Raw genomic sequence first — 15,487 nt, 5'->3', positions numbered from 1 at the left:
CTGCCCATGATATGGAATAGACTTCACATACATGTCAAACAGAGCACCTCACTGGCCCTCTTCAAGAGAAATCATGATGAGTGGATGGGAAACAGAATATTCACCCCGGGGATCAATCCAGTGACTCTACTCAAGAGAGTAAAGTCAGGTGGCATGATGCCAGGGTAATCCTAGGGGCTAGGCTTGTAAAAGCTCTAGTTAGTACATACCTATGAACATATATATATATATATATATATATATATATATATATATATATATATATATATAGAGAGAGAGAGAGAGAGAGAGATATGTATGCATATATATATATATATATATATATATATATATGTATGCATATATAAATATATATATATATATATGTATACACATATACGCACACACACACACACACACACACACACACACACACACACTTTTCTATTTTTTTTTACTATGTATCATTTTCTTATAACCTCCTTATTGTTAGATTTCCATAATTAACCCACACCTCCTTTTTCCACAACCATACAGAATCTCATTCATATCTATATTTTGTCATTAATATTCGTTAAAAAAATTTCTTCACACAACTTTTTCCACGAGTTTCACTTTTTTACATTTTAAAAAAAATACACTTGCTTGTCTTTCTCCCCACAACATAAATGGATTCTTTCAATTTTCTTTTTATAAACACATATACTCCTTTAATAGTAATTTAATTATTATCAGTCTCCATATAAAATCCTGACATTTTATTATCTTGGTACACCATTTTTTCCTTACTCTAATGGCTTTAATCACGTCATCTGTTAAATTTTCCCAGAGGTTTATACAATAATATTGTTGCTTCACATTATAGTACCACATCCTTCTATCTTTCTCTATAATGTTAGTTATTTTCCATGTTTGTATTTTTCATGATAATTTTTAATTTCTTCATTTACATATGCTGTTTCTTATTCTCATAATTTCTCAGAAACATTTTTATTTATATTTGAATAGTCTCACCACTAATTTATCCTTCTCTTCTTTACCTAGTTTAATACTCTATATAAATTTAAAGTAGAATAAACAACTAGATTTAGTAACCCCAATTTTAATTTATTTTTACTAATATATAACAACCCCTTTTACTGAGTTTAATCTTGAACCCCATATGAAAGAAATGCCATTTGCACAATTTCCTTTTTTTTTTTGAGTCATAAACTTTTGAGATATATGCTGTTTCCCCATTAATACAGAATTTACCAGATACACCTTTTTCTTGAATACTAATCTATACTGCTTTCAAAGAAGACATATTTATTTCATATCTTTTATCAAATCCTCCCATTTATCATGAACTAGATAATTTTTCCCAAATTTTATCCCTAGCAAAGACACTTTATTCATTGACAAATACCCAAATTTCACCACGTCACCCAAACCCTTACTTTTATCTTTATTAAGGATCATTCCCATTTCCCTTAAACATCCTTCAGACAAACCAACACTTCCCTCATCCATATTTTCTTCTTGGTCACTGCAACTATATTGTCTGTGTATATGAAAACAACTGTAATCACCATCTCCTTTTGCATCACGTCTAGCATCTTTCCTTTAAAAGCTACATAACTCACTATCACATTCATTATCAATGCAGACAATATTGCACTCCTGGAAATCATTGTCTTATTCCACACTTCATAAATATTTCTTTCCTCAGCTACTCATTCACTAACATTCACACTCTATTTTGATATGTTGACATACACACACTCTCTTCATTTTGTTACCTAATTCCCATACTTCTCCATAACATCTCATAAAGCATCATGTCTACTGTATCAAACGCCTTGCTAATATCACCTACCATAAGATTCATATCCTCCATTTTGTTTTTAATATCATCCACAATTTCTCTCCCAACTAATAATTCTTGACATACCTTCCCTTTATACTTTACTTTCTTTCATAATATCCATTATCCTTCCTTCCACTCACCTGTGTATTGTTCTCATAAAAATGCTATATGTTTAGTGTGATGACTCTCCAATTTTTATTTACTTATCTTTTTCCATACAAATTGTAATATCCCACTGCACAACTCTTGATAAATGACCCCTTACTTTTACCAATCATTCACTTTATTAACAAAATACCCTCTTTGCCAATCCATTAATTTCTTGTACTTTCTATACTCTATACGATCTGGGCCTGATATTGAATCAGCATTTACTTTTTTAAGTAATTCATCCAATTCAGTAATAGTGGTTTATTTTTCAAATTCTTCCTTAATTTACTCTGGTAATTGTTTTACTTTCTATTTTCTCCTATTTCCTTCATTTATTGTTATACTTTTCCAAATGCTGTGCTACAATACTTATAATTTGCTCATGTATTCTTTCTACCTTTCTTTTTACATCTTTCATTTCCCTCATTATACCAATATCCTCCTATACTGTTTTCAGCAAATATCCAAATACATCCTACCTTCTCCCTTGTAATTAATACCTCTACCTACATTTGCAGTGTCCTACTTTTTTTCTCGATTTCTTTTTATATATTTCTTTTTTCCATAGTCTGATACTCTCTTGTATTATTCTTTAAATTATCAAATATATTTGTATACATTTTCCCATACTTCACTTTCACTTCCTTTTTTCATTATCCAGCCACTGCAAAAACATTTTATACTTCTTTTTAAATTCACTTCATCATTCAAACCAGTTTTTATAGAAATCCTTCACATCACATTTACCATACCATTCCAGTGTCTCTATTTTTCTTACAATGCTAATATTAATGCTCATAATTACTAAAAGCAGTCAAACTTATTATTTTTCTTTCTTTTTAAATTAAGGGGAAATATTTTTACATTTTAATTTTCTTATTTTTATTCTTTCCCTAATTGAATATTTTTTCCTGGGTTTTTGTACAAATAATCCTTTATCCTCAGAATCAGATATTTCACTGGCAAGAATTTCAGTCAAATTATTAGTATCAAGCCCTTATCTTTGCATCTCTTTCTTTATGTACAATCTCTCTTCATGTTTCTCCTACGTATTTTTTTCTTCTTTTACAGTTTTTTTTACCTAGTTCACCCTTTCCTCCTACTTCTTCTCGTCCTTCCTCGTGTGTTTTCTTCCCTTCCCTTCTTTCTCATTATTTACTGTGATTTAGACTGGCCAGCATATCTTGATGTCCCTCTAGAACCAGCCACAAAAGTACAACTTGGCAAGTGTTTTGCCATAGTTTTTTTTTTTCACATTTCAAAATAGCTTCCATCCTCCATTCCATAAGTTTCTTTCATCTCTAACTTTCACAATAGTAACAGCAGTTTCAGACAAATCCTGCATGCATTTTTTTTTAACATTGTTTTCTTATAACTCATCAGTTCAAAACTGCAAAGTAACATGTTTAACATTTAAGTTACAACCAGAAAACAAATACTGATTCCACGGATAACTGCTTTTGTTACACAGTTCCAGAAATTCAGTCCATCAGTTTGAAAGAAGTCACAATAAGTGTGTCCCAATATGTATAAAAGGCTGGTTATCTTGAGGTTTAAAACCCAGAATTACCACATTGTCCCATACATATCTGTCTATTACTGCTTCACTTTTTTCTTTTATTGTCACAACTGGTATTGTCTTCTTTTAAAACAGTTTTACTAAGTTTGTTGCTACTCTCCTTTTCTGCCTGCTGTCACTACTTCATATGTTTTAGTTACTGCATTATCTCCTGCACAAAACCAGAAACCTTCTCAGTTTGTTGCTGTTTTCCTCTTTTACTTTCTGTCACTGCTGCATAGGTTTTAACTGCTGCATTCTCTGCTGACACATCACCTGGTTCCTTTTCCACATTACCATCCTCAGCACAACCGAAAAAGATATCCGCTGTCTCACATCACGAAACATCAGGGATGTCACCTGTATCATCTAGCTCAATTATTTGTACTAGGACATCATCTGAAAGCTCTCCTGATACCAGTTCTGTTATCTGCACCACTTCAACAGACCCACTCACTTCTTTCTCCATGGCAATAGTTAAACATGACTCATTTGTAACATCCACCACACAGGAATCTTTGCTTACATTCTGATATGCCACATCAAAGCATTTTTTTCTCCAAATTCTCAGTTTCTACCTCCAAACTCTCCATAGCTTTTCTCTCCTTCTCCATGCAGCTGTAGGAGTCCTCCAGTGTCATCTGTCAGCTCAAAGAGTAGGGAAATTCCCTAATATCTCGCTCAAATTTTCCCTAGTAGTATAAATGCCGCTTTGGTTCTCCCCTGATAAATGGCTATTCACCTAGTGGGACTAACCCATTCTAAAAAGATAGACAAATTACTGTACCTTGGAGTAAGGGGAAATATCACAAGTTACCACAATTTGGGAATTAGTATATATTCCCCCACTTCACACTTCAATTTCTGACCTTCCGAAGTTTACAATTTAAAACTCTTGGATTATTAACAGGAACCCCATACACGTCTTTGATTTACCAAGTGGAAATTACAATGAAATAAGCAAAATTCCTACTGAAATAAAAGGGTATTTAAGGTGCGTATCCTATTTTAACTATACAAGATGTTAAGAATAACCATACAAGATGTTATGAATAACCATTACAGGGTAATTAAGTATTTCACTCAAAAAAATTCCTCCTACTTGACCCAAATATACTGGAAATTGTAAAAGATGCTTGTGGTGGAGGTACAAAATGAGCTAGATATTCGATAAAGAATACTGCATGACCTCCTAAAAGATTACCAGCATAACTGGAAATCTAAAGAAAAAGTACTGGTTAAAATCAAATCCTGAAATTCCTGATGAGTTACTAGTTTGCATGCTGAACAGCATTGTCACATTTAGTTAGCTCTAGATTATATTATTAAAGCACTCAGAACTATTGCAGCTTAAAGATCATCTGGCCTGCATAATAGGGAGCATTGCAGGATAGGTTATCTGTGGATTACATTAAGTAATCACCCATCACTCATACAGTTGTAACCCCCCCCATTCATTTCCCCTTGTAAAGCACATATTAAGTAGCTGCAACCATGGATAGACAATTTACCTGCTATTGTTGCATCTAGCTTGAAAGATATGGGCATCATGTTGCAGTATAGAAATTGCCTTATATACACTGACGACCACTTAATTCTGAAACAGGTGAATACAGTATGTGAGAGATGTTGTTACACACTGTCACTGGAGGCAAGAATCGTACATGCTCACAGAAAAGACACCAAACAGGTTGTCAGCAACACACACAACACTCACTGCAATTACATAGGACCAGGCATATAGACCCACATATGCAGAGATGCTCACATGTAACTTACCCAAACCTTAAAAGCCTCTCAGATGCAGTGCTCAGAAACTCCACATGCACACAAACAAGACAACTCGCACCACAGCACACAAAACTACATCTTATTGTCTCTCAACTACCAAGCCCATTGGGCATATAACACCACATGGTTCATTAATTTGGTCAGAGGAGACTCCATTGTGAGACACATTAATATTCCTCTCAACAAGCTGGATAAGGTTACTGTTAGTTGTCTGTCAGGGGCCAGGATTTGCCAGATTATGCAAGCACTTAGGTCACTAAACCCAATTACCAGTATGACTTGGCCCATGTGGGAATAAATGACCTGAGATGTATCTCCCCGGACTATGTGCAGAGAGCAGTGATTGTGCGCTCAGAATACATGTCACAGGCAGGTATGAGCCTAGCATTAAGCACTAGTCTATCACCTCTAAGGATGATGCCATGATACCAACAGAAAAGGACTGACTTTAAGAATTGGCTTAGCTACTGGTGTCATTCCAAAGGGGTACAATATTTGTTAGCCTGGAGGAACATGATTAACAGATCATGCTGCTTTGCCAGGGATGTTCTCCACCTGCTACAACTAGGCTTTTGGATATTGTCCAAAACATTATCTAGCACTATTGTGCCTATTTTTAGGCATTGCCAAACAGACAAACCTTCCAACATAGCAAAATGTACTCGGGATAAGCTAAAGATATTAAAACGCAGTGCTAGAAGTCTCAGCAAGAAACTACACTCCCTGGAAGCACTCCTCACCCTAGAAAATGCTGATATCTGTGCAGTTACTGAAACATGGTTCAAAGCCCTGGAAAGCACCCTGGCCATGAATAGCTGTAATGCCTTTCATATGTTCCAGTCACCCACTGCACATAAAAGAGCAAAAGGTGGAGGTGTACCCATCTACATACAAGATAAGCACACCTGAAGACTGGTCAAACAATATAGCATGATTGAGCTACTCCATATCCAACTAGCCATAGGAAAAAACATTACTATATCCTTGATAGCTACAAGTCATCCACTATGAACCAGGAAACCCATACATCATACCTGAATTTACTAGAATCACTTACATGCAGCCTAGTACCATACTCATGGGTGATTTCAGCTACTCCTCCATTAACTGGGAAGCATACATGACCACTAATATGCAGGCTCAAAGATTATAGACTTTGCCAGTGTAAATACCCTGGAGTAGCTAGTCTCCATTCCCACTTAGGATACAAATATCCTAGACCTAGTACTCACAAATATGACAGTGTTTTGCAGCCCCCCAGTGAGTATGATGCCCTGACTGGTTAGATATCACAAAATAGTATCCCTTCAAACATAAAACTAAAATCCACACCTAACTCCAAAACATTTAAGAACTTTTCTAAGACAAACTACATCCTATTAAGTGATGGGATAGATAGTTTCCAAGCTCTCCCAAACCCAGAAAACAGAGATGCCTATGTGGAGGCCTACACAGAAGCCTTGTACAACTATATAAACAACTGCATAGAAATGGCAGTACTACACCAAAATAAGCCTAGGAAAAACAGTAAAAACAAGCCGCCTTGGTGGGCCACTGGTGTAAATAGGTTGTACAACAAAAGAAAAAAAATCCTGTCCAAAAGTAAGAGAGAATGTGCACAACAGACCAAAATCTCCCTCATTTGTCTAAAAAGCAAATCAGGGCCTAGTCAAGTCTCCAAAGTTCTTCTTTCAGCCACTGCACTCAAAAAGCGAGCCAGATGAGTTCACCAACAAAATATAATAAAAAAGTATTTAGCTCTTCCATCTGACTATAACAAAGACTTAATCAGACTACAAACATAAATTAAGTCCAAACACTTTTTAAAAACTCAAACCCAGTACGAGTGCCTCTAAAAGAATCAATGAGAAACATTCTATCATTTTAAAGAAACAATATATAAAAATTCTGTTAACACACACAGACTCAGTACAATGAATAAAAACAAGGATGCATTGATAGTCCATTCAAAATTGTTTAACATGTTGTGATGCCCGTGCACTGGCCCAGTAATCAAGGAGCCTCACTCCTCACCATTAGGACCAGTGACAGACATACACATTGGGAGGATGACAAGTGCACACACAGTAAAGTACAATTTCCCTTAAGAGCACACAAATATCACTGTCAGTCTAGAGCTGGTTTCTCCCTCTTTCTCCAGATCCCCAGTAAGACTCCCCACTGGCACAACTATAGGGTTAAAATCCCAGCTGAGGCATCAAGACAAGACCTCCAGCACCCTCTCTGTCCAACCAGTGCTTTGTGCCCCTGCCCAAGTAGGAGACACCACACACTTTGAGATTTGATTTATATACAAGCACACACACACACACACACACACACACACACACACACACACACACACACCTGGGGAAGGCCTGCACAGGTTTACTAGCTAAGCCCCCTTCTGTCCAGACTAAGGTAGTCATCACTGCCACCAACTCCTACCTATCAGCTACTATAAAGGCCCTTACAAAGGGTGACCAATTCTACTGTGTAATGTTACTATTATCCAAACGGTAAGTGTGATCAAGACTAAGGCTATTTAGGAGTGGTCTGTACGGTGTCACCAAATACATATGCAAGTACTCTAAAAGCTTAAATATATCTAAATAAAATAAGCCACAAAGATAGGTTTAAATATATTTAATAAATATTAAAAGAACAAGACAATCCTCAAAGAACACAGTAACTACAGAGTTCAGAATCACAGGAAATATTTTAAAACAACATTGCAGAACAGTCTCAAATAAATACAGAAAACATCTAAATTAATCTTTACTATATTCCTATCTGTATCTAAGAAAAATTACTGTACCCTAGACTTACAGAGCAGCATGCAGGCAGAAGTCCTGAATGGATGTTTCTAGGTCCAAGACAAGATACAAAATGCATCGTCTCTCTCTCTCTCTCTGTCTCTCTCAGAGAGTTCTTAAATTAATATCACAAATTACTGCTGGGTTAGCCTGGATGACATCACTCTTTGTCACCTGCCTTCAGTTCCCAGGCTAACAGAAACTTAACAAAATGTAACATTTCTGTATGAAAAATACATAGCTCTCAGATTTTGGTCAGAACTGGAAATCGTAAAACTATTAAACACTTTTACATTTTTGACTTAGTAATTGCTTCTCTCTAAGACAGTAAAAAATCTAAAGCTCTAGACATTGTGTTTGTTTCACTGAAACTGAAAGATAACACAATCATAAAACAATGTCACTTATTTTATTGATGTTTTGTAAGTTATCTCTGTATGTTCCAGCTTCTACTATTAAAACATACATTTGCACAGGTATATAGTTTATATACATTTCTGTTCTTTTCCAGTAGGGTACACTGTGGTAACATTCTTGAAGCTCAGTACATAACATACAGTTCTGTAGAAATCATAGCAATATTCACAAATGACATTCAATTATTTACAAAATTCCACCTAGACGGGCTAACAGTGTCACAGCTGTCATGTTGTAATAAAAAACATGACTCGTGAAATAAGATCTGAGCTTTAGCACACTAGCTATAGATAAGTTATCATTAAGTTTTGGGTAGTAGCACGCATTAAGTCTGATCTGCCAGACAAGCTCTTCCATTCAGTGAGGTCACTCTGAGTACCCCCTGTGGATTTTTAACAATTCCTTCTACACCAAAGGGAAGGAAATAATGATCTGGGTATTTAATAATGTGTTTGTATTTATGAACATCGATATGATATTAGACAGAAAAACATTAACAATTTGTTATATAATCTTTAAATTTCCTTTCTGGCTTGCCTACATAAAAACCCTCACACCACTGGAATTTTGCTAACTTGACTAAACCAGTCAAGTTGCAAGTACAGTGAAATGAACAATATACAAAATATTTGCTGATTTTAATCTGACCCATTCCCAAGATCCACTTACAGTAAGAACAGGACCCGCATTTGAAAGTGTTATTTTTTTCTAGCATTGTAAGAAGAAAAATTGCCGTTACTAATCTCTAATAAATTACCGGCGGTGGTGGTGCTGCGGTAGCATTGTCGCCTCACAGTAAGACGCTGTCCAGTTTGATTCTCAGCTAGAGCGTCTTCTGTGTGGAGACATGCGTGAATGGGCGTAGCTTCGTTGAAGGTTGTGCATCAGGCCTGGCAAGCTGGTACATAAAAATCAACTGACAATCATTAGCAGACCGGAGTTCTGCTGTGGCGACCTCTAACTGGGAAAAGCCGAAAGACACAGACTAATCTCTAATAAATTCTTGATAGTTCCGCCTCTTCTATACACCACTCGAGGCTTGCTCCCCACCTCTGATTCTGAAAACTTTTCTGAGTTGAGATTTAATTTATTTTTATATTTACTACTTTTCTTTATAGGTATCTCAGTTTTATATCAATGCATTTGTCAAGATGTTTAGCTGATTTTGTAGACTGAATTTTGACAAGCATATACATCAATGTCATTCTAAAAGATACTTACATCTGCCTTTTATATAAATCAAAGTTCAGTTCAAAATGTAAATAAATAAAACAATAGATGAGTTTTTATTGGTATTTATGCTAGTAGTAGAACAATATGAATACATATGACTAGGACATGTCTGTATATTCTGTACTTACATCAATGTTGCATGACCTGTGACGTTTTCTTTCTCCTAGGCAGTATCTTCCTCCAATTGTTGGCCTGTAAAGTTGACAGAAAAAAATGATATTAAGAATTTTATAAACAGTAGGAAATTAATAATGACTGAAAAATTAAATAAAAAGATGGATTTAAGACTGCCATGAATGTTCCACATGATGATGGTTTCATAACCTTTGAAGGAAAAAGGTAGTAATAAATTCATGAAAAATATGGTTAGCTATGTAATGAACTCATTCAAAGCATTTTGAAAAGTGGTTAAGTCAACCAAAGACATTTCTCAGGAGAAATTTGGGCAGGAATGTACTAGCCTATTAAGCAGTCTTATTGTAGTATTATGCTACTGATATAACATTAAAACAAAGAGTAAGTCACTTTCTGAAACCGTGCAAAAAAGGAGAAATATGAATAGTTGTAGTCATTACATGGTAGTTAGATAAACACTGTTAATTATGTCAGTCAATGTAAACTAAAGACTTGAACTGCAGGCAACTGCCGACTTAGGTCTGCAACTCTACAGGATTCAACATATAATTAGCCTGCATATGATGGACTACAATTGGAGGTCAGATTGACATAATTGAATCTTCCATTTAAAAGACATTATTATGAAGATGCCAAGTAAGGGTGAAGGCCATTTCAGAGATTGGCCAGGGAATAACTCAGAAAGTAGCAGAACTGGTTAAGCAATGATTACTATTTGTGCAATTGTGTATTTTAAGGCCTGTCATATGGGGCTTTGTTCAAGGAAAGTGGGTGTAAAAATAACTAATCAGGAATTATGTGATGCTACAGGTATGATACATGTTCATGCCACATGAGTGGTAACTAATCAGGGATTATGTGATACTACAGATATGATATATGTTCATAGGTTCATAGGTAGGCACAAGGCTATCTGCCCAAAGGCATTTATAAGCCTAGCTGGAATGTGTTGGCTTTTGCCACCCCCTTAGATTAGTTCCCTGTGCCTCTGTCCAGCAGAGCCATTGAAGTGATCCCTGGGGTAAACTTTCTGTTTCCCATCCACTCGTCAAGGTTTTTTTTGAAGAGGGTTAGCGAGGAGCTCTGCCTAATGTAGATTGGAATCTTGCTCCAGAGCATGGGAAGTCTGTGGGATAGGAATCTATCCCTCCAGCACGTTCTATTTATTGTTGTGGTGAGGTTTAGATCCCTGGAGCATGTGGCTCGAGGGGATATGGTTTTCTTTAGGTGGAGCATGTCCATCAATTCAGGGTTGGACATGGCCTTGTATGTCAGGCAGAGATCACCTCTGAGTAGGCAGTATGCAACTGAGTACAGCTGGAGTTTCTTCAGTCGAGCTGCAGAGGGCATCTGCTTGAGGCCAGTGTTCCTCTTGGTGAGGTACTTCTGTGGTCTTTCCAGCTGTTGCAGGTGTCTTGTAAGGTACATTCCAAATGGGGCATTGTACTCTATGATGGGTCTGATGAGTGATGCATAGAGGGGCCCAATGACCTCTTTCAATCTGGATGCAAACCCTTTTGTGATTAGGTGGGCCACATAGAAGGATTTTCTAACCACTTTGGCAATGTGATCATCAAAGGAGAGGTTGCTATCTACTTGGGTCCCCGGATCCCTTATTACGTCTTCCGTATTTAGGGGGCTCCAAACTATGTGGTAGTTTGTGGGTACTTTGTTTTTTCCAAAGGGGATGACTATGCACTTTTTGGCATTTAGCTTGAGGCCATGGTTTTGACACCAGGTATCTGTATCAGTGAGACCCTTTTGGAGGATGTCTGTATCAGCCGGAGAGTCAATTATAGCCCCTAGTTTGCAGTCATCTGCGAACTTGGTCAAACCATAGTCCTCCTGTGCTTGCCTGTACCTCTGAGAAGTATAGGCTGAACAGGAGTGGTCCTGGGACTGAGCCCTGGGGAACGCCACTTGTAACCGGTTTAGAGTCAGACCTAGCTCCTGCAACTTTTACCATGCGGGTTCTGTCCTTGAGCCAGTGGGCAACCCATCTCGTGATGTGGGGGTTTATGTACAGGCTGGTGAGCTTGTCTATAATACCTGAGTGGGGAATGGTGTCAAAGGCCTTTGCGAGATCTAGGTAGGCTGTGTGGACTACCTTTCCCTCGTCTTATAGCCTTGGTAACTGTCTCAAGGAAATCCATTAGGTTTAGCAGGCATGATCTGCCATTAACAAAGCCGAACAGGGTAGGGTCCAGTGTTTGGAGGTTCCCAATGTCTCTGTTAATGAGATCCATGATGATGCACTCCATAGCTTTGCAGACCAAGCTAGTCAGGCTTATAGGCGATAGTTCCTGGGATCCATTGTGGCTCTACCTTTGTGGAGTGGAATAACCATTGCTGTGTGCCACTCTGTGGGCATGTAGCCTGTGGAGAGGCTGAGTTTAAACAGTGTGTTTAGGTGAGGGGTTAGTTAACCTTAGAGCTCGAGTAGGACGCAGCCTGGGACAACATCCAGTCCCGTTAATGCTGTGTTTTTGGCTTTGGAGAGGGCTGTTTTAACCTGAGTGTCTGCGATTTCAGGGGCACTACATTCTTCTGGTATAGTTATGCACCCTTTTGGGGGTGAGATGGGGGTGAAGTTTGCACTGAACCTGTCTGTCAGGATGTTGGCTATATCGTTCGGTTCAGTGTATTTTGTGCCATTCTGCACTAACTCGGAGCAGATCTGAGAATTGCCACTTACATTCTTGCCATTGCTAAAGAATGTCTTGTGGTTATCTTTGGAGGCCATGACAATTTGTCTTTCGAAGCTAGCCTTGGATGATTTTATGAGGGAATGCAGTTTCTTGCTGATACAGATAAGGGATGTCTTCCCTTCTTGGAATTTCACTCTTTCCTGTACTAGTTTCCATCTTCTAGTGTATAGCTTGTTTATTGCAGGGTCCACCAGACTGGTTTCCTTTTCTTGGAGGAGTGAGCCTTGGTTTTGTTTGGGATGGCATGATCCATACATTCTTGTAGGTGCCCATACAGTGCTACATGGGTGGTAACTAATCAGGGATCGTGTTACACTACAGGTATGATACATGTTAGTGCTACATGGGTGGTAACTAATCAGGGATTATGTGATACTACAGGTATGATACATGTTAGTGCTACATGGATGGTAACTAATCAGGATTATGTGATACTACAGGTATGATACATGTTAGTGCAACATGGGTGGTAACTAATCAGGATTATGTGATACTACAGGTATGATACATGTTAGTGCAACATGGGTGGTAACTAATCAGGATTATGTGATACTACAGGTATGATACATGTTAGTGCTACATGGGTGGTAACTAATCAGGATTATATGATACTACAGGTATGATACATGTTAGTGCTACATGGGTGGTAACTAATCAGGATTATGTGATACTACAGGTATGATACATGTTAGTGCTACATGGGTGGTAACTAATCAGGATTCTGTGATACTACAGGTATGATACATGTTAGTTCTACATGGGTGGTAACTAATCAGGATTATATGATACTACAGGTATGATAGATGTTAGTGCTACATGGGTGGTAACTAATCAGGATTCTGTGATACTACAGGTATGATACATGTTAGTGCTACATGGGTGGTAACTAATCAGGATTATATGATACTACAGGTATGATACATGTTAGTGCTACATGGGTGGTAACTAATCAGGATTATGTGATACTACAGGTATGATACATGTTAGTGCTACATGGGTGGTAACTAATCAGGATTATGTGATACTACAGGTATGATACATGTTAGTGCTACATGGGTGGTAACTAATCAGGATTACGTGATACTACAGGTATGATACATGTTAGTGCAACATGGGTGGTAACTAATCAGCATTATGTGATACTACAGGTATGATACATGTTAGTGCTACATGGGTGTTAACTAATCAGCATTATGTGATACTACAGGTATGATACATGTTAGTGCTACATGAGTGGTAACTAATCAGGATTATATGTTACTACAGGTATGATACATGTTAGTGCTACATGGGTGGTAACTAATCAGGGATTATGTGATACTACAGGTATGATACATGCCAGTGCTATATGGGTGGTAACTAATCAGGATTATATGATACTACAGGTATGATACATGTTAGTGCTACATGGGTGGTAACTAATCAGGATTATGTGTACTACAGGTATGATACATGTTAGTGCAACATGGGTGGTAACTAATCAGGATTATGTGATACTACAGGTATGATACATGTTAGTGCAACATGGGTGGTAACTAATCAGGATTATATGATACTACAGGTATGATACATGTTAGTGCTACATGGGTGGTAACTAATCAGGATTATATGATACTACAGGTATGATACATGTTAGTGCTACATGGGTGGTAACTAATCAGGGATTATGTGATACTACAGGTATGATACATGTTAGTGCTACATGGGTGGTAACTAATCTGGATTATATGAAACTACAGGTATGATACATGTTAGTGCTACATGAGTGTTAACTAATCAGGGATTATGTGATACTACAGGTATGATACATGTTAGTGTATTATGTTAGAGATTAGTTACCACCCATAATACCACCAAGCAATCTAATAAATCTCCATGGCTACCAGCAGCTAGTCCAAATTCCAACCAGATGTGATAAAAAATCTAAACGGGAATCCATCCTTGATTGAGTCCTAAATAACAACCCCAAATTGTACCCCCATGCAGGCAGTCTCCCAGACACCTTAAGTGACCACAACATAATATACCTTATAAGTAGTAGAACAAGCATATGCAAAACCACTAACTATACAGCCACTAGAAACAAAAAAATTCTCTCCTGAGGTCCTCAATACTTTACTCTGTAACTGTGACTGGACCCCCCTAAAAACCCTCCCGCTTGACCAGGCTGTAGCATATTTCAACAAAACATTTCTACAACACCTAGACACTGTCAATCCATTGTGTAAAATCAAGGGTAGAACCTCTACAAACCCCTGGCTCAGTAAGAAAACCAAACAAACCCTCAAGTCCAGAGACACTGCCTGGCTTTACTATCAAAACAACAAAGAAACACAAAGCCTAACTAAGAACCAAGAACTGCGCAACCATGCAAAAAATGCATTAGGCTGGACAAAAAATCCTACTACATGACATTACAAACTAAATATCAACACAGCTCTCACAAATTTTGGAAAAATGTAAACCAGCTACTAAAACCCACCCAAAAGACTACCCCCAAACCAACCACCCTTAACTCTAAAGTTCCTATCGGAACACAATTCAACTCCCACTTTGTGAACTCAATTCTATCCTTAGTATCACAGGACAGTTCGTTCCTCACTATCTCCCCCAACACAAATAACACTAATACAAGCTTTACCCTCAAAACAGTTTCCACCACTTCAATCAAAAGCATGCTCTCCGAACTAAAAACCTCATCAACAGCAGCCGACCTATTCCCCAGCTATTTCTTGAAACTCACAGCAGATGCTATTGCTATCCCAATCCCCACTCTCATAAACAGATCAATTGTTGAAAACTATGTGCAGAAACTCTGGAAAATATCCTATGTTACACCCATACATAAAGG

General features: G+C 37.5%; 1 protein-coding gene across 1 annotated transcript in view; it reads right to left on the bottom strand.

Moving 5' to 3' along the window:
- The window catches only part of LOC122787163 (A disintegrin and metalloproteinase with thrombospondin motifs 10-like), a 1,217,364-nt gene that overhangs the window by 348,752 nt on the left and 853,125 nt on the right, over positions 1 to 15,487 (bottom strand). Inside the window, exon 14 of the mRNA XM_044053741.1 lies at positions 9,922 to 9,985. Coding sequence (XP_043909676.1) covers positions 9,922 to 9,985 — 64 coding nt within the window. The remainder of the gene's footprint in view (positions 1 to 9,921; positions 9,986 to 15,487) is intronic.

Source organism: Protopterus annectens, chromosome 13.part0, assembly GCF_019279795.1.
Source record: "Protopterus annectens isolate FY-2018-M chromosome 13.part0, PAN1.0, whole genome shotgun sequence".
Classification (NCBI taxonomy): domain Eukaryota; kingdom Metazoa; phylum Chordata; order Ceratodontiformes; family Protopteridae; genus Protopterus; species Protopterus annectens.
This window is presented reverse-complemented; position numbering and strand designations above follow the sequence as displayed.